The sequence below is a fragment of the Miniopterus schreibersii genome (genome assembly GCF_964146895.1).
Source record: "Miniopterus schreibersii genome assembly, chromosome: 17".
Classification (NCBI taxonomy): Eukaryota; Metazoa; Chordata; class Mammalia; order Chiroptera; family Miniopteridae; genus Miniopterus; species Miniopterus schreibersii.
This window is the reverse complement of record NC_138117.1, coordinates 42017973-42039269: the sequence shown is the minus strand read 5'-3', so window position 1 is coordinate 42039269 and position 21297 is coordinate 42017973. Positions and strand designations below refer to the sequence as shown.

At 46.2% G+C, this 21297-nt stretch overlaps 1 protein-coding gene across 5 annotated transcripts in view; it reads left to right on the top strand.

The window, feature by feature from the left end:
- Positions 1–21297, top strand: part of TRAPPC9 (trafficking protein particle complex subunit 9) — a 300485-nt gene that overhangs the window by 46985 nt on the left and 232203 nt on the right. For all 5 annotated transcript variants that reach the window (XM_081117295.1, XM_081117296.1, XM_081117294.1 and 2 more), the window contains 3 exons: positions 10736–10862; positions 12964–13109; positions 16952–17037. In XM_081117295.1, coding sequence (XP_080973421.1) covers positions 10736–10862; positions 12964–13109; positions 16952–17037 — 359 coding nt within the window. The remainder of the gene's footprint in view (positions 1–10735; positions 10863–12963; positions 13110–16951; positions 17038–21297) is intronic.

The following is a 21297-nucleotide window of genomic DNA, read 5'->3' as shown; positions in this document are numbered from 1 at the left end:
GAGGGGCCCCTTCATTTCCTTTGATCAATTACTATTGATCATCTCCAGAAGCTGGATCCTGTGTGGAAACAAGCAGTGTGAGGTGACCTCTGGTCTAAGCTCTGCAGAGCTGTGGGACAGTGCCCAGCAAGGCTGTGTGAGGGCCGAAGCCACAATGAGTTCTGAGTGCCCGTGTGTATTGGGCATAGCAGATGTCCCGTCCCGTATAACATTAGATGCCTACAAAACAGTGGGGCTCAGGGCTTGACAGAGATGCAGCTGGGTGGGGGGTGGCAGGCCTCATGCCTGGTTGAGGCGCCAGGATGTGTCCTATGGGCAGGTGCAAAGGGGGATCTATTAGTATGGTGGTTATGTCACCTCCGTCTTCATCTTGGGGAAGGATGGAGGGGTTGGGGATGAACTGGAGACACTGGGAGGGATTGTTTTGGACTAGGAAAACAGCAAGAATGGAAGAAGCCAAAGTTGTGGCCCGGACAGTGAGGCGGTCATTTACAAGCACCGGTCACTTCTCCTGAAGCATGGATGGTCTCAGCTCCCGGCTTCCACCCCCTGCACTTCACTCACCAAAATCCTACATTTCTTGTGGATTAAAATGTACTTTCTGGTGCTCTTACTAGATTTTGATATCAGAGGTTATGGGTAGGATAACGTGACTGTAGTAGTAGAGTCTCCTAGAATATGGACTAACAGATTAAACAGGAGGGTTTGCGTGTGAAGCCCTGTACGTTGTCCTGTTCCCATCACTACATGCAGTCGGGCTTTAGACTTGTGTCTTATCCCTGAGCTTCCCGTGGTGGAGCACGAAGATCTACAGCATGAAATCTGGCAGCAGTGAAGGCTGTTGTTTTTAAATTTTGAAGGCAAGATAAGTTCTTTTGCTTCCTGTTTTCCATTCCTGACATACTTTTATTCCCTTTGCATTTTTCTCCAGATGGTATATGTGGTTTTTTCAGGAGTTTGATTGAGTGTATTTCACTTTTCACCTGGGGGTGCTGGGGAAAAGGGAGGCATATGAATCGTTACAGAGTCCTGGGGGGAGCTCTTCAATAAGGGGTATAATTTGTTTCCATTGCAATCCATACAATCCTTTTTGTTTGTTCAGAAATAGACCAAAGGGGTTGGACAAAAACCCGCAGAAATGAAAGGAAGCTCCTGACTTCCTCTTGGTTCTGCGTGGAGGAGATAAATACGATGTAGCACAGCCCAATACATACCTGTTAATGAAATACATGCTTGCTGGAAAAACCACACCTGTAAACTAATGAGGGGAAGAAAAACTTTCAGTGCGTCAAAATCCCACGCATATTAATGGATTTATTGGTTATGGGAAAATACAGATCTGCCAAGTTTTTGGTGAACCAAAATACAACATCCTGGGGGGATGAAAAAGGGTGTCTGCAGCTTCTTGAGGGCCTCCGTCCGCACAGGCCACCCTGTGCCTAGTGCTGTGTGCTCTCCAGCATGAGTGCCTTCCTGCTCTCCAGCTGACTGGCCTACCACCTGTTGGATGAAGTGTCACCACACCATTGTCCAGCCAGACTCTGCCCCTTCTGGCCTGGAATACAGAGCACGTCCTCAGGGACCTCCTGCCTCCCAGTGCCTCTTGCTCACCTGTCTTCCACCCAGACTATACCGTGATTGTTGAAGCAGGTATTCATCCATAGCAATCTGCTCAAATTGCGTCAAAGGCCTCCCATTACCTACAGAAATCAAATTCAAATTCCTTAGCATGTTATGCAATGCAGTGTTTTCAGTCTGGCACAGTCTCTCCCATTCTCTCTCTCTCTTGTTTTAAATTTATCTTTATTGTTGATAATATTACAGATATCTCCCCTTTTCTCCCCATTGATCCCCTCCACCCACACCCACACCCCCAGTCCTTCACCACACTATTGTTTGTGTCCATGGGTTATGCAAATATGCATATAAGTTCTTTGATTAATCTCTCCCCACCCATTCCCCACCCCGGCCTTCCCTCTGAGATCCCTCAGTCTGTTCCATGCTTCTGTGTCTCTGCATCTATTTTGTTCCTCAGTCTATTTTTTTTTTTTAAATTTTATTTTTGTTTAAAATATTACAGATGTCCCTTTTTCTCCCCAATGACCCATTCCACCTCGTTCCTTCCCCCTCCCCAGTCCCTTTCCCCCCCATTGTCCATGTCCTTGGGTTGTGTATATATGCATATAAATTCTTTGGTTACTCTCTTCCCCTCCACCCACTCGCCTCCTCCATCCCTCTGACATTCATCAGTCTCATCTATGCTTCCATGTCATTGAATCTATTCCGTTCATCAGTTTAAGTTCTTTAGATTCCACATATAAGCGAGATCATGTGATATTTGTCTTTCGCTGCCTGGCTTATTTCACTTAGCATAATATTCTTCAGGTCCATCCATACTGTCCCAAAGGGTATGAGATCCTTCTTCTTTACAGCTGCGTAGTATTCCATGGTGTAAATGTCCCACAGCTTTCTATCCACTCATCTACTGATGGGCACTTGGGCTGTTTCCAGATCTTAGCTATTGTAAACTGCTGCTATGAACATCGGGGTGCATATGTCCTTTCTGATGAATGTTTCAGGATTCTTAGGATACATTCCTAGGAGTGGAATCACTGGGTCAAAAGGAAGCTCCATTTTTAATTTTTTGGTTCCTCAGTCTATTTTGTTCATTAGATTCCACATGTGAGTGAGATCATGTAAAACTGAATCAGGAAGAATCAGAAAACCTGAATAGGCCAGTAACAGCTGATGAAATCAAAGCAGAAATAAAGAAACTCCCAGCAAACAAAAACCCTGGTCTGGATGGCTTCACAGGGGAGCTTTCTAATTCATTAAGTTGTAGGGTTAGATAGTTTACTAAAAATTTTTCTTGCTTTTTGAGGTAGGCCTGCAGCGCTATGAACTCCCCTCTCAGGACTGCTTTTGTTGTGTCCTGTAGATTTTGGGTTGTGTGCTCATTTTCATTTGTTTCCAGGAGGTTTTTGATTTCTTTCTTGATCTCATTGGTAACCCACTCATTGTTTAATAACATGCTATTTAGCCTCCATGTATTGGATTGTTTTTGAGTGTTTTTACTGTAGTTGATTTCTAATTTCATGCCATTGTATTCTGAGATGCTTGATATGATTTCAATCTTCTTGAACTTGTAAAGACTTATTTTACACTTAAGGTTATTATTAATAAATACTTATCTATTGCCATTTTAATTCTTTATGCCTATGTATCTCTATTTCTTCTTCTTATTACAGCATTCCCTTTAACATGTCCTGCAGTGCTGGTTTGGTGGTGATAAACTCCTTTAGCCTTTTTTTTTTTTTATCTGGGAAGCTCCTTATTTCACCATCTATCTTGAATGATAGCCTTGCTGGATAGAGTAGTCTTGGTTTCAGATCCTTGTTTTGCATTGCCTTGAATATTTCATGCCATTCCCTCTGGCCTGTAGAGTTTCTGATGAGAAGTCAGCTGTCACCCTTATGGGAGCTCCTTTGTAGGTAACAGATTGCTTTTCTCTTGCTGCCTTTAAGATTCTCCCTTTGTCTTGAATTTTTGGCATTTTAATTATGATGTGTCTGGGCATGAGCCTCTTTGGGTTCTTCTTGCTTGGAACTCTCTGTGCCTCCTGAACTTTTTTTTTTTTTCTTTAAATATATCTTTTTGATTTCAGAGAGAGGGAAGGAGAGGGAGAAAGAGATAGAAACATCAATGATGAGAAAGTCATTGATTGAGCCCACAACCCGGGCATGTGCCCTGACCAGGAATCGAACCCCAATCGCCGGGATCCCAGGTTGAAGCTCAACCGCTAAGCCACACCCGGCCGGGTTGTGCCTCCTGAACTTGTGTGGTCTTTTCCTTCACCAGGTTAGGGAAATTTTCTGCCATTATTTCTTCAAACAAATTCTCTATCCCTTGTGCTTTCTCTTCCCCTTCTGGTATTCCTACAATGCGAATATTGTTACGTTTCATGTTGTCCCATAGCTTCCTTAAACTGTCCTCCTGTTTTTTAACTGTTTTTTCTTTTTAACTGATTGAGTGATTTTTTCTGCTCTGTCTTCTAATTCACTGATCTGATCCTCAGCTTCCTCTAATCTACTGTTTATTCCTTCCAATGTGTTCTTTATTTCTGCTATGTCATTCATTTCCTTCCTAGTTTCCATATCTTTCTTCATGCTGTTGAGCGCCCTTACAATAATTATTCTGAACTCTATATCTGGTAGATTACTTATCTCCATTTCATTTAGCTCTTTTTCTGGAGACTTCTCTTCTTCTTTCAATTGGGGCTTGTTTTTTTGTCCCCCAGTTTGGGTTTGTTTCTATGTATTAGGTAGATCTGCTAGGACTCTGAGTCTTTTTTTTTTTTTTTTAAATATATCTTTATTGATTTCAGAGAGAGGAAAGAAGAGGGCGAGAGAGAGATAGAAACATCAATGATGAGAGAGTCATTGATCGGCTGCCTCCTGCACACCCCCGACTGGGGATCGAGCCCGCTACCCGGGCATGTGCCTTGAACAGGAATCGAACCTGGATCGCCTGGATCCTAGGTCGACGCTCAACCACTGAGCCACGCCTGGCTGGGCCTCAGTCTTTTTTGGATGGTCTCTGGTGCAGGCCGATGTCAGACAGTTTGTGACTGGCCCTGAGTACCCCCTTTGGAACTATCAACAGCCCTCGGCTTGAGGTCTCCTCTGCTGGGGCTGGGTGTGTTTGGACAGGACCAAGATGCACACCAAAGTCTGCTTTTCCAAGGCTCGGGTCCAGAAGCAGATCAGGCAAAGACTGAAAGCACTCTGAGGTCTCCCTCTGCCTGCATGCTGATTAATCTGATTATCTTAATGAGCCTCAGGCTGTAGAAACTCCATAGGGTGGGGTGGCTGATTGTTATCAGTCTCTTAAAGCCTTTGGCTGTAGAAACTCCTTAGGGTAGGGAGAGAGGTTTTCCAGCAGGTTGGGGCAGTTGCTTCCCCCCCCAGGCAGAAGCAGCAAAATGTCTGCCTAAGAAAGATGTCCTCTGCAGTATGGGGGAATGACTCGGCAAAGGAATCCAGAGGGGTGCCCTCTGAGCAATATCCCCAGAGCTCACAACTCTAGATTCTCCTCACACAGTTCTAGTCCACTCTTCCCTCCCTTTGCTGGATCCCAAGGTGAGTAGCTGCACATGAAACTTTGTGCATTGGCCCTTTAAGAGGGGGCCTGCGTTTCCAGCTGTCCCTCCCTGGCAGACAGAAACCCCACTGCTTTTCACAGCCAGATGTTATGTGGGCACCTTCTCAGTTCTGGTGCTCTGGGCTGCGAAGCCCAGCCTGGGATTTAGGCCCCAGAGTCCTCAGTGGGAACCCCCACAGCTGAGATCTCCCTCCAAGCCTTCAGCTGCTGCCTGTGGGAGCCCAGCCAGCCCTCTCATGCCTCCGCCCTTCCTACCAGTCTCTATGCAGCCTCCCCCTTTCCTCCTTGGTTATGAGGGTGCTCTCCAGCTGGTCTTCAGTTGCAGTTGATTATTCAGGATGGTTTTTCTCTATTTTAGTTGTAATTCCAGCTTGGTTCAGGGAGAGTGTCAGTGTAGCTTCCACTCAATCCGCCGCCGTCTTTAATCTCCCTTCCTTTCTCTTATGCATGAGTCATACCAGCTGTTCTCGAACACAGTCCGTTCCCGTACGAGTAAGAACTACTTTAACCCTCACAGTTGCCCTATGAGGGAGCTATTATTAGACTAATTTTAATGTGAGGAAACTGAGGCGTAAAGAGATTAGCTGATGTGCCTAAGGTCTCCCATATATACTGGGGGGACTGAGATTTGAAGCCTTGCTCTGGTGTCCACGCTCTTATCCATGGGCCCCGATTGTCTCCAATTATCTAAGTGCACTCATTGAATTCTTTGAATGTGGAATCTCGTAGCCCTACACTGACAAGGAAATGAACCCACCAAAGGATGTGTCAGCTGGCATCAAACACCATGCCTCTAGTTTGTCTCCGTACCAAAGGTTATCTCTCAACTTAAATGCAGTTGCCATTTGTTTGAAAGACAAGAGTTGGATGAGATAGAAAATGTCAGATGTAGTATATTCAGCTTCTTCATTTTATCACCAGCTCATGACTTTGCTCCTCGGCCCAGAGATGCGTGAGAAGCTCGCCATTCGTCAGGGTCAGAGTTGATGGGACCTGGCCTAGGAGAGGGCTCTCCTGGGTTCTCCCCTTGGATGGGTGGACCTTGGCCTCTCAATTACCGTGTTGTGGGGCCGAGGGAGGGCAGGCACTGAGTGAACTTTTGCATTTTCCAAGTAGGTCCTCATTTTTACCTGACTGTGTTCCCAGTTCTACTCAGCATCACAGCCGTAGAGCAGACAGTGGGGTGGCCAGACGCCATCAGGATTAGGAGTCCTCGCCGTCTCTGGAAACACTGGAAATCTCTGTCAAACAAAAATCTTTGGTTACATTGTAACTTGTGGTCATTATGTTATAAAATCAAAACGGTTTTTTACTTTAAATGCTAGGCAGTATCACCTCAGGGATGTGACATAGAAGTACCTTCATTTTCCTCACATACTTCCCCTTGGGGAAGAAACCTGAGCAGCTGGAAAAGAAACTTTTGGTTTCCAAAAATTATGAAATCAGTAATAAAAGCAATTATTTGAGTTAAGAAAAACAAGGTTATTAAAAACCAGAAACTACAAAGTGGGTAAATGAGAGCATACATTGAAAAAGCTCTCTGATGGTTTATGGTGGGGGTTTAAGAGTTAAGCTCTTGATATATTCAAAAGATACTTTAATAAAAATTGCTCATGATTGCACACAGTTATACTTCCTTCAATTTCCAAGAGAAGGCTGGGTGTGTCTCCTGAAGGTCATAGGATCCTAAAGACTCTGGGTCCTCCCTTGAATCAATTATCTTTCCTTTGAGGGTGTAACCATTTTCTTTTATTTTTTCTTCTTTTGGTTAATCTTCACTCAAGGATGTTTTTTCCATTGATTTTTTTAGAAAGAGTGGAGGGAAATGGGGAGGGGGAGAGAAACATGGATGTGAGAGAGACATCGATGGGGTGCCCCCTGCACGAACCCTGACTGGGGCGGGGGTTGGACCTGCAGCCCAGGCACGTGCCCTTGACTGGGAATTGAACCCGAGGTGCTTTGGTGTGCAGGCCGACGCTCCAGCCACTGAACCACACAGGACAGGGCGCCATATTCTTATTCTTAGAAACTTAGAAGTTTCGGAGTCATCCCAGATTGCCCTACTTATCCCTTGTATCCTATTAACTGCTTGGATGAATCTTACATTCATTCTGATGCTTGAATTTTCTCGTATGGGTTTCTTGTCTCTCTTCCACATCATGACTTTCAGCACCTATGTCTTGGATTGGTGCAGGGAACATTTAACATCATACCCTGTTACCTGGCTGTGCTCTTTCTGATCCATTTGTCACATGGGAGCCAGAACTATCTCCTTGAAAATGCAAGTGAAATCCTGCCCTTGTTCCAGAAGAACCTCCCCTCCCCCAGGAGGGCCTCAGCGCCGCCTCAGGCAGCCCCGGCTCGACTCACACTGCCTTTTGAGCCCAGCTCTGCCTGCTCATCTACACGCTCGTGTTTCACGCAGCTTGGGCTTTTTGGTTCTGCGGCAGGCCCGCGGTGTTGCCGCGTTCCCGTTGAGCGTGCTCTGACCTTGTTCCCGGTCCCCGTTACTGCGGAAGTCAGAGCTCCTTCCGCTTCCCCTGCCCATCACCCCACTTAGTTCTCAGTCCAGCGCCATTGCATTGTGTCCTGAGAGTCATCTCTCTCACTAGATATGGGCTCCTGGGGGATGGGACCGTGTCTTGTCCACCTCTGTCTTTCATCGTTTGGGACGATACTTTTACCTAGGAGGTAGTCAGTGTGTGCGGACGTGACTTAGCAGTGCCTTTCCCAAGTGACTTCTTAGTATGTGTGGATGGAGACCGACCAGCATAGAGACTGAGGACTCAGGAGAGCACGTTGTCGTTGCAGAGGTCCAGTGGTGTGTTCGAGGCAGGGTCCTCCTCATTCAGGGCAGACACTCAGCACTTGTGAGTTAAGGGACTGTTGAGTGAAATATGTATGAAATAGCTTTAGAAGAAAGGATGGTGGCTGAGCATAGCAAGGGGAAGGCACACTGAGCTGGGGTAAGAGTTTTTAGCTTCAGTTTGCTTGTCTGTAAAGCAGGGACAACAGTGGCACTGCACAGGAGGTTTTGGTGACTATTTAATGAGATGACGCGTTAAAGCCCTGGCCCAGTGCCAGCAGGTAGCAAGTCCTCACTAAATGTCAGTCACTGCTGCAGCTGTTGCTCCTAAGCATGACCAAGGACAGCTGTGTGGGGACTGCAGATGTCCCTGTGGTGGACTTGCCTTGGCCACAGGAGGGGCCCTCAGAGGTTCCTCCCTCCACGGACACGTTAGGAGGCAGTTCTTGCGCATGCAGAACATTTAGACACTCTGATTTTCCTCTATAAAACTGCTGTGGAAATTCTGTTTTTAAAATAATTTGTATTACATAAATAATGTATGTTCCTTTTAGAAATCTTGGAGAACATAAACAGAGAGGGAACAATTCTGCATAATTCTGACGGCAAACACTGTTGGCGTCATGGTGTGTTTCTTAGCATTGTTTCCCATTCTTTTTTAAATTGGATTATTTTAAAATTGAATTTATTTCATAAGTATAATCTTGCATCCTGATTTTCCATAGAACGTAACAGATACTTTCCATATTATTGCAGCCTCTTTATAAATGTCATTTTCAGTGGTTGCATAAATTTGCATTGTATTACTGTGCCGTATCTTATCTAACCATTACTTCATAATTGGATGTGCAGATTCTTTCTGATTATGCATTAAGTCTTCCTTCTTCAGGTAACTTCCCCTTCTGGGTGTTACATTGAGATCTCTAGAGATTCTTAAGTATTTCCTAGGTGGTGCTTTATGCAGGTGAGGATACAAGAAGCTGACTGCCTTTCATTTTGGTGGAGCATGTTTATGTCCTCGAGGAGGACAAGGAGAAGTGTTTACCTTCCTGGTGTACTTGAGCGATGCTTCTCGGTGCCTCTGGGGTGTCGCTGTGCAAGTCCCGGGGGACACGGATGTAAGCAATGCCGATGGAGGCCCTGTGCGGCTCGAGGCGAGTTTCAGTCCTCCCGCGCTCGTTAAGAGAGGCTCTCCATCCTGGTACGTGGTGGGCTGAGTCCACGCCTGCTGGTGTGGCAGGTCGTTAATCTTCGTAGTGGTGGCTCGTGACTGTTTCCAGCCCTGTAGTTGGACCATCGTGCTGCCTGGGAGTGTGTGCGGAGTGAAGAAAAGCTGAGTTGATTTTTCTTGCTACGTAAGATGTTTAACTGGCTGGATATTATGTTTCAGGCTTCTGTGTTCTCGTCTGTTTTCACATATTGGGGCAATCTGGGTGGGCAGCGCCACAAAATACAAAAAGTGAGAAATCACCATCATTTCCCCGCGCTCAGTGCTCACGTCTGCCAGCCACTGTTGCTAACCCTCATTTCATCCGTAGTCATTCTTCACATGGGAAAACAAGGCTCAGAAAGGTTGGATGGCTTCCCCCAAGGTGCTCACACAACAGACAGGCAGAGACCAAGCCATTTCTTTTTTTTTTTTTTTTAATATATCTTTATTGATTTCAGAGAGGAAAGGACAGGGAGAGAGAGAGAGAGAAACGTCAATGATGAGAGAGTCATTGATCGAGCCCGCAACCTGGGCATGTGCCCTGACCGGGAATCGAACCCTGATCGCCTGGATCCTAGACTGATGCTTAACCACTGAGCCACGCCTGGCCGGGCCCAAGTCATTTCTTGAACGCAGGTCTGACTGCATTGCTGTGGCCCCCCCCCCAGCTGTGTCCCAGTCACTCTTCTCTCCAGGTCTTCTGTCTCTCTCTGTTGGCAATGACAGAGGAAATAGAGGCAGAGCAGTGAACCCCTAACCCGCCCCCACTTCCTTACTTTCCTGACTCTTCTAGACAGTATAGTGAAAAGACCACAGGCTTAGGGCCAAACACATGCTCTTTGACAAGCCGTTTAACTTCACTTGCTCTCAGTTTTTTCATTTGCCAAATGGGTGCAGTGATGCCTGCCTTCCTGAGTAACCACGAGCTTCAGTGCAGGAAAGTGTGCTTCTGAGTGTTGCAGTTATTGAGTCTGTGAGCAGGTGTCTAGAGCATGTCACAGACATAAGCAAACACTGTTTGTTGTCACCTGTGTCCTCCCTCCTTCCTCCTAGAGAAAGGGGTGGGGGTAGGGTGGAGAAAAATGGTCACCTACCAAGGCTCTATTTCAGCCCCAGAAATGTGGACTTGTAGTTATTCCCTTAAATATTGCTACAGACTCCCTGGGGATGGGGCCTCGCATTTTGCTTGGCCCCAGAGTGTTCTCTGGTTACCTAGTAAGTGCTGGAAAAATATTTGTTAAGGAATAAAATATACCAGTTCTGCATCCTGTCTGCCCACTGACTTTCTTGGAAAATGAAATCTCCTAGAAGATGGTAACAGTTTCCTTTAATCCACAGGCCCTCAAATGGAACAGCTGCTAGTGATTGTTTAAATAAATTGTAAGAGCTTCTACTATCTTTTGGTCTTTTGTGGTTGCTGCCCGTTTATTGCTGTCAGAAGATTGGACTCATTGAACTGTCAGAGTTTGGGTTGAGAATTTTATTTTTGCTTAAATAAAATAAAAGCTTCCCATGTTTAGTTTTGTTTAACCTTTATTTTGTTTTTATTTTCTCTTCAGAAAAGAAAGACGTGACTCAGAGCCTGGAGAGCTACACGTCCAAATGTCCTGGGACAATGGAACTCATCACCCTCCCAGATGGCCTCAGCCTGCCACCTGTGCCCCTCACCAAACTGCCCATCGTCAGGTAGGACAGCTCTTGCCTGAGTCATGCTGGGACATAGTCCTTTGCTCTGATCGTGAATACACATCTTTTGTAGAGTTTCCATTTGTTGCTGGCTGTGTACCTGTCACTACTTCATCAGTTCTCATCGGCAGTCCTAGGAAGTGTAAGTGGGTGTTCCACAGTGAGAGGACCGGGCCAGTGACATTACACAACTGCTCGTGGTTACCTGGCTGCCCAATGGCAGAGCCAGACACAAACCCACCTCTGCCTGTGTCCTGCCCGCTCTGCTGTGATCCAACGAACCTGGCCTTGTCTCTTCTGCTTACAAGCTTCCAGAAGTTTCCCATCCTCTTAGACTGTGTAGCCCTGTGCCACAGGAACAGGGGCGACTCCTCAGACATACCGCACACCTGGGTGCCTTTGCTCACACTTGCCCCCCTGGAATTCACCTCTGCTCTCCCCGCCTTTACTCGGCTTGTTCTTTGAGACTCATTCCACGCCCACTTTTTTTTTTTTAATCCCTCACCTGAGGATATGTTTTTCAACAATTCTAGAGGGAAACATTGATGTGAGAGAGAAACATCGATCAGTTGCCTCACACATGCACCCTTACCGAGGATTGAACCTGCAGCTTGGGCATGTGTCCTGACCAGGAATTGAACCCTTCAGTGCGTGGGACAACACTCTAACCATTGAGCCACACCAGACAGGTCCACACCTACTTTGTAGGAAGCCTTTCCTGATATTCCCTCCTGCTGCCCACCCCGTAGAGTGTTCTCTGGTTTCCATAGCACCCACTGCCCACCTCTCACAGGCTTAGCTGCTCCGCACAGCCTGGGGTTACCTTTCCTGTGACTGTCTCTCTTTGAAAATTGTAAGGCTTTAGAAAGGGAGGCCCTCTGGCCATGCAAAGTGGGCACTTAAAGAAGGGTTTATGAGTGAATATCATGAAGTGATTTCTGAATTTCTAAAAGATCTGTGTGAAGACTGAAAAGGAACAGTGGACACTTGGCATTTTGCTATTCCAAGAAGTACTGCAACCTTAGGACACCACCTGGTGAGATGCTGAGCATCATCGAGGTGCCCCTGACTTGGCCACTGTTCCCAGTCCCACCAGGCATTGCAGGAAGGGCTCGGCTCACTTACAGGCTGGGCATTACATTAACAAGTCACTTAACTGCCCTGGGCGTCAGTTTGCTTCTCAAGAAAGAATTAAAAAATAGAACCCATGGCCTTAGGTTATTGGGAGAGTTCAGTGATGCAGCATGTGAAAGTGTGAGGTACAGAGCTTCTTAATGACGGTGCTTTCTCTGTCCCTGCACTTCCATGAGGCAGAGCAGTTAGTTCTGCCAAACCAGGTGGTTCCGTTGCCAGAGGGCGGGGCTCCGTGCTCCTGAGAATGGCCCAGAAAGGGCTACTGTGCACAGAGGTGCTGGCAGGCTACCCTTGAGTTTTAGGATGTTCTGGTAGGCACTTGGAGTAAGTAGCTCCTCAGACAGCACTGGCCAGCTGCCCTATCTGAACGGCTGGGCCAAGGCCTGGAAGGTGCTCTAGCCCCTCGGTGCGAAGGCCGAGGGAGGTGGGGTGCTTCTCTTGAGCACGCTGCCTCCTCGTCGCTGGCAGACAGACAGGATTGGGCTGGGCCTTCCTGTGAGAAAGACTTCAGGGCTGCCCTGTATTTGCTGTGTGTGTGGCGGGCAGGAGGGGGGGAGGCAGAGAGAAGAGGGGGCCTGCGCGGAGCAGCCGGCCTGCACAGGAAGCGTTCGCTCGAGTCCTCACCACAGTCTGAGGGCCTCACTGCGTTTTAGAGACGCGGGGCCTAAGTCCTGGGCGGCTGGCACTGGCCCACAGGCTTATAGCTAGTGAGGAGTGCAATTTGGTTTTCGGACGGGCCCTCTGACTGCTGGGTAGCCGCCTGGGCCCTGGGCCGGGCCCTGGGACAGGGCCGGGCTGCTGCGTGCAGCCTTCTGCTTTGTTCCCGCTGCGTTTGAGTGCTGTTCTTTCCTTCAGACGGCTGCTGTTTGACCTACTGTTGTTCTAACACATTTCTGTCTTGTGCTATTTCTGCTGAAACCAAGCTAACAAGGCAGTTGATGGATTTTTATTCCATTTGAAACTATAGGCATGTGAAACTGCTGAACCTCCCTGCCAGCCTCCGGCCACAGAAAATGAAAAGCTTGCTCGGTCAGAGCGTGTCCACCAAGAGCCCCTTCATCTACTCACCGATCATCGCCCACAGCCGCGGGGAGGAGCGAAACAAGAAGATTGGTAGGACCGTCCATCCTGGCTTTCGAGCAGCACCGTGCCCATCCATGTGCAGCGTGTCGTGCAGATTTAGCCTGAGCCTTCACGCATGTGCACGTATCTGCACAGAGTGGTCTCTCCTCTCAGCTAATCAGTTTGCCACCTCCATTGGGCAGTTGCCATGGATCTGATTTTCAAAATCTATTTCGTGAAAGGTGATGTTTGTGGGAATTGTAGAAACCAGAAGACCTCTGATGCTGAGACTTATGCAAACTGCAGAAGGGTGATAGTGGAGATGAGTGATTTTCCCAGGCCTGACTGACTTCTGAATCATCTCAGATGGAAGGCTGACTTCCGTTCAGGGTCGGTTGGGAGGTGGGACAAGCTCGGAGCCTCTGGTGCCTGGGGCTGTGTGGCTGCTGGGCCAGCACCGGGAAGCTAGCCCTGCTGCTCTTTTTCCTCTCCTATCTTAAGAAATTGTTGAGGCTTCTTTTTATGAAAATAATACTCTGTTGCGGTGATTCTTATAACCACATGATGCTGCAGGCATTCTGTTCCCAATTTGCATATGGAAAAATAAGCGGTGAATCTAAATCACCTGCTTGGGTCAGGCGGTAGGATGTGGCAGAGCTCAGGCTCCAGCCAGGTCAGTGACTCAGAACCCAGGGAATCTCCTTTACAACCTGGCTCTTCATCACAGTGAGCAGCACCTACTCAACTGGTCTGAGAATGAATTCAGTGGGTGAGGCAAGATTTTTTTCTGAGCTATAATAGACGCTTCAGCCAAAATTCATGTTATTGGTTGAGTACCCATGGGTAGGAAAATGTAATTTACATTCTGTGGCTTCTAATATCTTTCTGGCAATATACTCATGAGCTAAGACCTGCCTAGAGGTTTGAAAAATCATGCATCCTTACCCTAAAATTCCAGTCTCTGCAAATGAATCTTTGTGTATAATTGGGGGAGTTACCATCATGGTGCAGGGCATAAAGTACCAGAGAAGAAGCCCTGAGGGCAGTTTTTGAGACAGTTTTCCATGTGACTTGGAATAATTTATCAGTCGTTCTCTCTACCTGTTGCTAGTGTCGCCATCATTCAAGTGAAACTGTGCAAAGGTGACTGCAGCCCACATCCTGAGTGAGAGCGCAGTGGGTTGGGAAGAGGTTTATATAGGCTTCGTGCTGAGGTCACAGCTGCCCCAGAGGCAGTTTGGTGGCCTGGACAGGCTGTAGCTGTCAAATGCACTGGGGCTACAGCATGGCCCTGAAGCTGTCACTTCCCACCCCACCGCCTCGGACACTTGTTGTCCGAGGCGGTCACATCTCCCTGGGCTGCAGTTATGCCATCTAGAGTGGGGACGAGAGAACCTAACTTGGAGGGTACTTGTGAGGGTCAAGTGAGAGGATGTTCCCAAAATACCTGGCGGCCTTTGGATGAGGTTCCAAATAGCAGTTGTGTGTGCTGTGCTTGGGGTGCTTCGAGATATCAGGGTGCTTCCTGTCTAATAGGTGCCTGTAGTGTACTAGGAAGAGACCAGCTTGTCACCAAGAGCAACCAAAAGATGCTGTTAACTCAGGGTGACAACATGCACATTGGGAGCAGCACAGTGGGAGGGTCTGCTACAGACCAGTGACTAACGGCCATTGGCTGCTGTCCCTCCCAGTTTCCAGGACAGAATGTCGAGGAAGGGGCTCCTGTGTGCTGCGACACACGGAGGGCTGGAGGGCAGATTAGCTCCTCCTCTCAGAAAAAAGTCCTGTAAGCAGTAACTTATCTTAGGTTTACCTTTGGTAGACTAGGACCATATATGTATAAATGATTTCTCTCAGAACTCCAGAAAAATGCTTTTTAAAAAATTCTCACCTGAGGATATGTTTTTATTGATTTTAGAAAGAGAGGAAGGGGGCGGGGGGAGGAGAGAAACATCGATGTGAGAGAGAAATGTCAATTGGTTGCCTCCTGTATGTGCCCTGATGTCAAATCCACAACCTAGCTATGTGCCCTGACCAGAAATTGAGCCTGCAACCTTTTGGTGTACAGGACAGTGCCCCAACCAACTGAGCCACCTGGCCAGGGCATAAAATGCTTTTTTAAAATGATGATGTTGGACCAGGACAGAGAAAACATGCAGTTCTTTAGCTACCAGGCATAGCAATGTGTTAAAATGAATGGCATTTTCCTCTGCTGTGAGGAAGGGGCTAGCATAGGCTCAGAGATGTCGCTGAAGGGTGGTGTGAGCACCGTGCTCTGGAGGGTGAGCCTCCCCTTGAGGTTCTTATAGCTGGAGGGCCCGGGAGGCTGGGTAAGGAGAGGTGGGGTGAGGAGGGAGGAGACCTGAGTTTTGGAGCCAGTAGGGTTAGAGTGGGGTAGGAGAGCTTGGCTTGGTCTCTCTGCAGGGTGCCTGGAGCCAGTGTTTGGAAAAGGCAGTGTATTTAGGAAGGGTCTGTGAAAGCTGAGGAATTCTAATCACATATCCTAGCATCCACTCTAGAAAAAGCTTTTTAACCAGTGTCCATTCTAGATACCTCTGAGTTCAGACCCCTGGGCTAAAATCGTGCCTATTGGTTCTGATTCCTAGGCATTTCTTATCCTGGTTGCTAAACCTCGAGTACCTGCCTGTAACAGTGGGGATGATAGTACCTCTCTCACCACGTCATTACGAAGAGCATGCGATAACCTACCTGCTTGAAAGTGATTCATATCCAGCTCACACACGTTAATTTAATCTGAAGGTGCTTCTGCTTTGCCTCATGGACTATCTTAAGGGGGGCGGAGGCGATGGAATGCCGATGGGTACTGTATTAGTTGTCTTTTACTTTGTATCAAATTACTGCAAAGTTGGTGGCTTGGAACAAGACAGATGAATGCTCTCACACTTTCTGTGGGTCAGGAATCCAGCGCATGTTGGCTGGGTCCTCTGCTCAGCGTCTCACAGCCTGAAATCCAGGTGTCAGCTGGGGCTGTGTTCCTGTCTGGGGGCTGGATTGAGGAAGATTAGTTTCCAAGCTCCCTGAGGCTGTTTGTCATTTGTTTCCATGTGGTCAGATAACTGACACCTCTGTTCTCTTGCTAACTGTCAGCCAGGACCCTCTCAGCTCCTCGAGGCCACTCTTGGGTCTTTGCCACGTGGCCTCCTCTATAGGCCCTCTCCTGCTTTGAATCCTTTCTTTCAGGAAGGGTATGGTATGGTCCCTTTTAAGAGCTCACCTGATTAGACCAGGCCCACCCAGGATACTCTCCCTTTTGATTAATTCAAAGCTGAATGATTGGAGACCTTAATCACATCTGCAGAATCCCTTTACCTTTGTTATGTAACAGAACCTCATCATATTCATACTAGGGAGAGAGGATCACATGGGCCATCTGCACCAAGATGGAGGGGTGTCTTGGGGATCATCTCAGAATTCTGTCTCCCATAGGTGTTGAACTGCAGCAGACCTGGGAGTGGTCAGGGAGGAGAAGCCATATCTTAGGGAGGGGAGAGGGGAATCAAGCTATATCCCACTTAAAACTGACCGCACCAGCCTCTGAGCCAGTGAAGTTCTGTGTGACTGGCGGCTCCACACCAAGCATGGTGTTATCTAGATTGATTTTGGTTTTGTGAGGCTGCATTTGGCTTGGTGGCATGGATCAGCCTGCTGAAGATGGCAAAAAATATCTGTCACATGGCATCCAAGTGGCAGTGAAGACTTGCTCTGGTTCTGAGAAAGCCAGTGGAAAACTAGCTTTGAATTGTTTCTCTCATGACTGTATTAGTGCCCACTGCCTCACTGGAGAAATAAATTGCCAGAGGAGTAACCTGAAACCATGTGAAACATGCAAAATACCAACTAACACATGGATTTTTGTGTATGTGTATTTCTAGATTTCCAGTGGGTCCAAGGAGATGTATGTGAAGTTCAGCTGATGGTTTATAACCCCATGCCATTTGAACTCCGAGTTGAGAACATGGTATGTATCACCAATCATTTGACCCTTTGGGGCTGAATACCAACTTGCCGTTAAAATATGTTTTCTGCTTAATGTGTGAAGTGCACATCCTGTGATATGTCTGCTTCGTATTTGTTTTGTCGAGGATGATAAGCTTTTTGTGAGTGAAGACCACACCTTATCATTCCCATGGCTCCAGTGCCTGGGACTCAATCCACGTTTGAATCAGTGGACAAAGACCCCTTTAATTTGGACACACCCCTCGCCTAGAGGATTGGATTTAAGATTTGAAGTAGTCATGTTGAGGTTTCCATGTGATTATCACAGGTTACATTATTGCTCTTAGATGATGGAATGAACAAGGCCTAAGGGAGGAGAGAGCTCTGGAGTCAGAGGATAAATTTCTGCATCACTATCCTGGGCTTTCCCTCGGCCTCGAGACCTGGTGTTCTGATTCTGTGTCTGCAGGGCGTTAAAGGCTCACTTTGTAGCGGTGCCTGTCGGAAGTACTCACCTGACTCCATTGTGGGAGGGAGGTTTGTCCTGGCTGTCCAAGCTAATTCCAACGATCCCAGGGCAAAGCCACCTGCCCACCATGTGGGTTCCACTGCTTGAGTCCTTTCTGTGCCTATTAACATAGAGTCCTGCTTTGTGACTTCCAGTGACCTGCAAAGGACGATATTGAGACAGTTGGAGTTTTTCTGTAGAGTTTTACGACTCATGTGCAGGGGCAGAGGCAGGTGCTTCATGCAGGTATCTTGCTGAATGCCCATGCCACGTGTCGGGCCTTGGCTGAGGCATCGAGGACCTGGTCCCTGTGGTGACTTTGGTCAGCGCTGTGATGTGGGGGCGCACAAGGTGCTGCAGTACCCATGTCAGAGTCAGGGGGAGATGATGGACAGCTCAGCTGAGAGTACCCAAAGAGTCAGAGTTCACCAGACAGGCTGGGAGTATTTTAGGGTGATGTTTAGGGCTCAGCACATGGCATAGTTTCCTAAAATTGGTTTGAGCTGACGGTGCTGAGGGTGTTCAGAGGGTGGGCCCTTGAGGGTGAGTGCCGCCTCTTCCCGAGGTACAGGAACCTGCTGGCCTTATGGTTGGCTCTTGGCCAGGCCTTTCCAGTGACTTTCTGCCTCTTGGCCCAAATAGGGAATGACAGTTGTTTAGAGAATCTTCCCCAAAGTGGTTAAAGTATCATTTGCCTCCTGGTTTTTCTTATACAGTTTTTGTCTTTAAAAAAGTAGCTTTCATTTTCATTGGGTTTAAAAAAGTAATCTGTGCTTTTTGTAAAAAATTAGGAAGAACAAAGAATAAATAAAAACTACCACTAGGAGATAGCCCCCAAATCATGGTAAGGTTTTAAACAATTACGTTATGAAATATCTCAAACATATGACATATTATGGGGAATACTAAGCACTTATACCCACCATTCACATTTAGAAAATGTTGACAGTTGGCCATATTGGTGTTAGCTATTTTAAAAAGAAATAAAATGCCACTATATTTTGCCTAGATACAATAGCCATGTAATTGGTTTCTGTTCCTAGTCCTCCCCACAACATCTGCTCTATACATGATTGGATCATTTCACACTTCTGCTCAAAACCTGGGCACAGGTGTGCTCACTGCCACTAGAGAGTCTCTTTTCGGTGCTTTCTGTAGACAGAGGTAGGAAAATTGTGCATGCATGTTCACACAGACACACACATCCACATGTACCTACAGGCATGCCCCCATGCCCACATGTACCTACATGTATGTGCACACAGATATGTATGTCCGTATGTACCTACATGCATGCCTCTGTATACATGTATATAGACTACTATCAGTATACACAGCACAAACACAAACTTCATAAATCTTGGCTTCACAGTGGTACCTCCAGTTCTAATCTGTCTCCGTAAGTCCTTTCTCACCTTCCTTCATTCCATATCTGTGTCCTTTCTTCCTACATGAGATATTGGGCTGACAACATCAATACGTTCTTGCTAGATGATTATAAAAATGCCACTTATTTATTTATTTATTTATTTATTTATTTATTTATTTATATTATTATTTTTTAAAATTTTATTTTTGTTTAAAATATTACAGATGTCCCTTTTTCTCCTCAGTGACCCTTCTACGCCATCCCATCTGCCTCCCCAGTCCTTCTCCCCACCATTGTCCGTGTCCTTGGGTTGTGCATATCTGCATATAAATTCTTTGGTTACTCTCTCCCCCTCCACCCACCCGCCCTCCTCCATCCCTCTGACATTCATCAGTCTGATCTCTGCTTCCATGTCATTGAATCTATTCTGTTCATCAGTTTATTAAGTTCTTTAGATTCCACATATAAGCGAGATCATGTGATGTTTGTCTTTCGCTGCCTGGCTTATTTCACTTAGCATAATATTCTCCAGCTCCACCCATACTGTCCCAAAGGGTATGAGATTCTTCTTCTTTACAGCTGCGTAGTATTCCATGGTGTGAATGTCCCACAGCTTTTTATCCACTCAGCTACTGATGGGCACTTGGTCTGTTTCTAGATCTTAGCTATTGTAAACTGTGCTGCTGTGAACATCGGGGTACATATATCCTTTCTGATGAATGTTTCAGGATTCTTAAGATACATTCCTAGGAGTGGAATCACTGGGTCAAAAGGCAGCTCCATTTTTAATTTTTTGAGGAACCTCCGTACTGTTTTCCATAGTGGTTGCACCAGTCTGCATTCCTGCCAGCAGTGCACCAGGTTCCCCTTTCCCCACACCCTCGCCAGCACATGTCGTTTGTTGATTTGTAGATGGAGCCATTCTGACAGGTGTGAGGTGACACCTCATTGTGGTTTTAATTTGCATCTCTCTGATGATTAGTGAAGTTGAGCATTTTCTCATGTGTCTCTTGGCATCTGTGTGCCCTCTTTGGAGAAGTGTCTATTCTTGTCCTTTGCCCATTTCTTAATTGGGTTGTTTGTCTTCCTCTTGCTGAGAAGTATGAGTCCTTTGTACACTTTGGAAATTAATCCCTTATCAGATACATCCTTGGCAAATATGTTTTCCCAGACCATGGAGTTCCTTTGTATTTTGAGGCTGTTTTCTTTTGCTGTGCAGAAGCTTTTTAGTTTGATGTAGTCCCATATGTTTATTTTTTCTTTTGTTTCTCTTGCCCTAGGAGATGTATCAGTGAAAATTCCACTACATGGGGTATCTGTGACTTTACTGCCTATGTTTTCTTCCAGGATTTTTATGGTTTCGTGACTTACATTCAAGTCTTTTATCCATTTTGAGTTTACTTTTGTGTATGGTGCAAGTTGGTGGTCTAGTTTCATTTTTTTGCATGTACCTGTCCAATTTTCCCAGCACCACTTATTGAAGAGACTGTCTTTACTCCACTGTATGCTCTTGCCTCCTTTGTCAAATATTAACTGACCATAATGACGTGGGTCTATTTCTGGGGTCTCTGTTCTGTTCCATTGATCTATATGCCTGTTGTACCAATACCGGGCCGTTTTGATTACAATGGCTTTGTAATACAGTTTGAAATCCGGTAATGTGATCCCTCCCACTCTGTTCTTTTTTCTCAAGATGGCTGCAGCTATTTGGGGTCTTTTTTGGTTCCATATAAATTTTTGAAATTTTTGTTCTAGGTCTGTGAAATATGCTGCTGATATTTTAATAGGAATTGCACTGAATTTATAAATTGCTTTGGGTAGTATGGACATTTTAATGATATTAATTCTTCCAATCCATGAGCATGGTATATTCTTCCCCTTGTTTAAACTTTTCTCTATTTCTTTTTTCAGTTTCACGTAGTTTTCCGAGTACAGGTCTTTTACATCCTTGGTTAAGTTTATTCCTAGGAATCTTATTTTTTTTAGTTGCAATGGTAAATTGTATTGTTTTTTTAGTTTCTCTCTCTGAAAATTCATTGTTGGTGTATAAGAATGCCATTGATTTCTGGATGTTGATTTTGTATCCAGCTACCTTGCCAAATTCGTTTATCAAATCCAGTAGTACTTTGATGGAGTCTTTAGGGTTTTCTATGTACAGTATCATGTCATCTGCAAATAATGACAGTTTTACTTCCTCCTTTCCACTTTGGATGCCTTTTATGTTTTCTTCCTGTCTGATGGCTGTGGTGAGGACTTCAGTACTATGTTGAATAAGAGTGGTGAAAGTGGACACCCCTGTTTATTCCTGTTTTTAATGGAAATGGTTTTAGTTTTTGCCCACTGAGTATGATGTTGGCTGTAGGTCTGTCATATATGGCCTTTATTATGTTGAGGTATGATCCCTC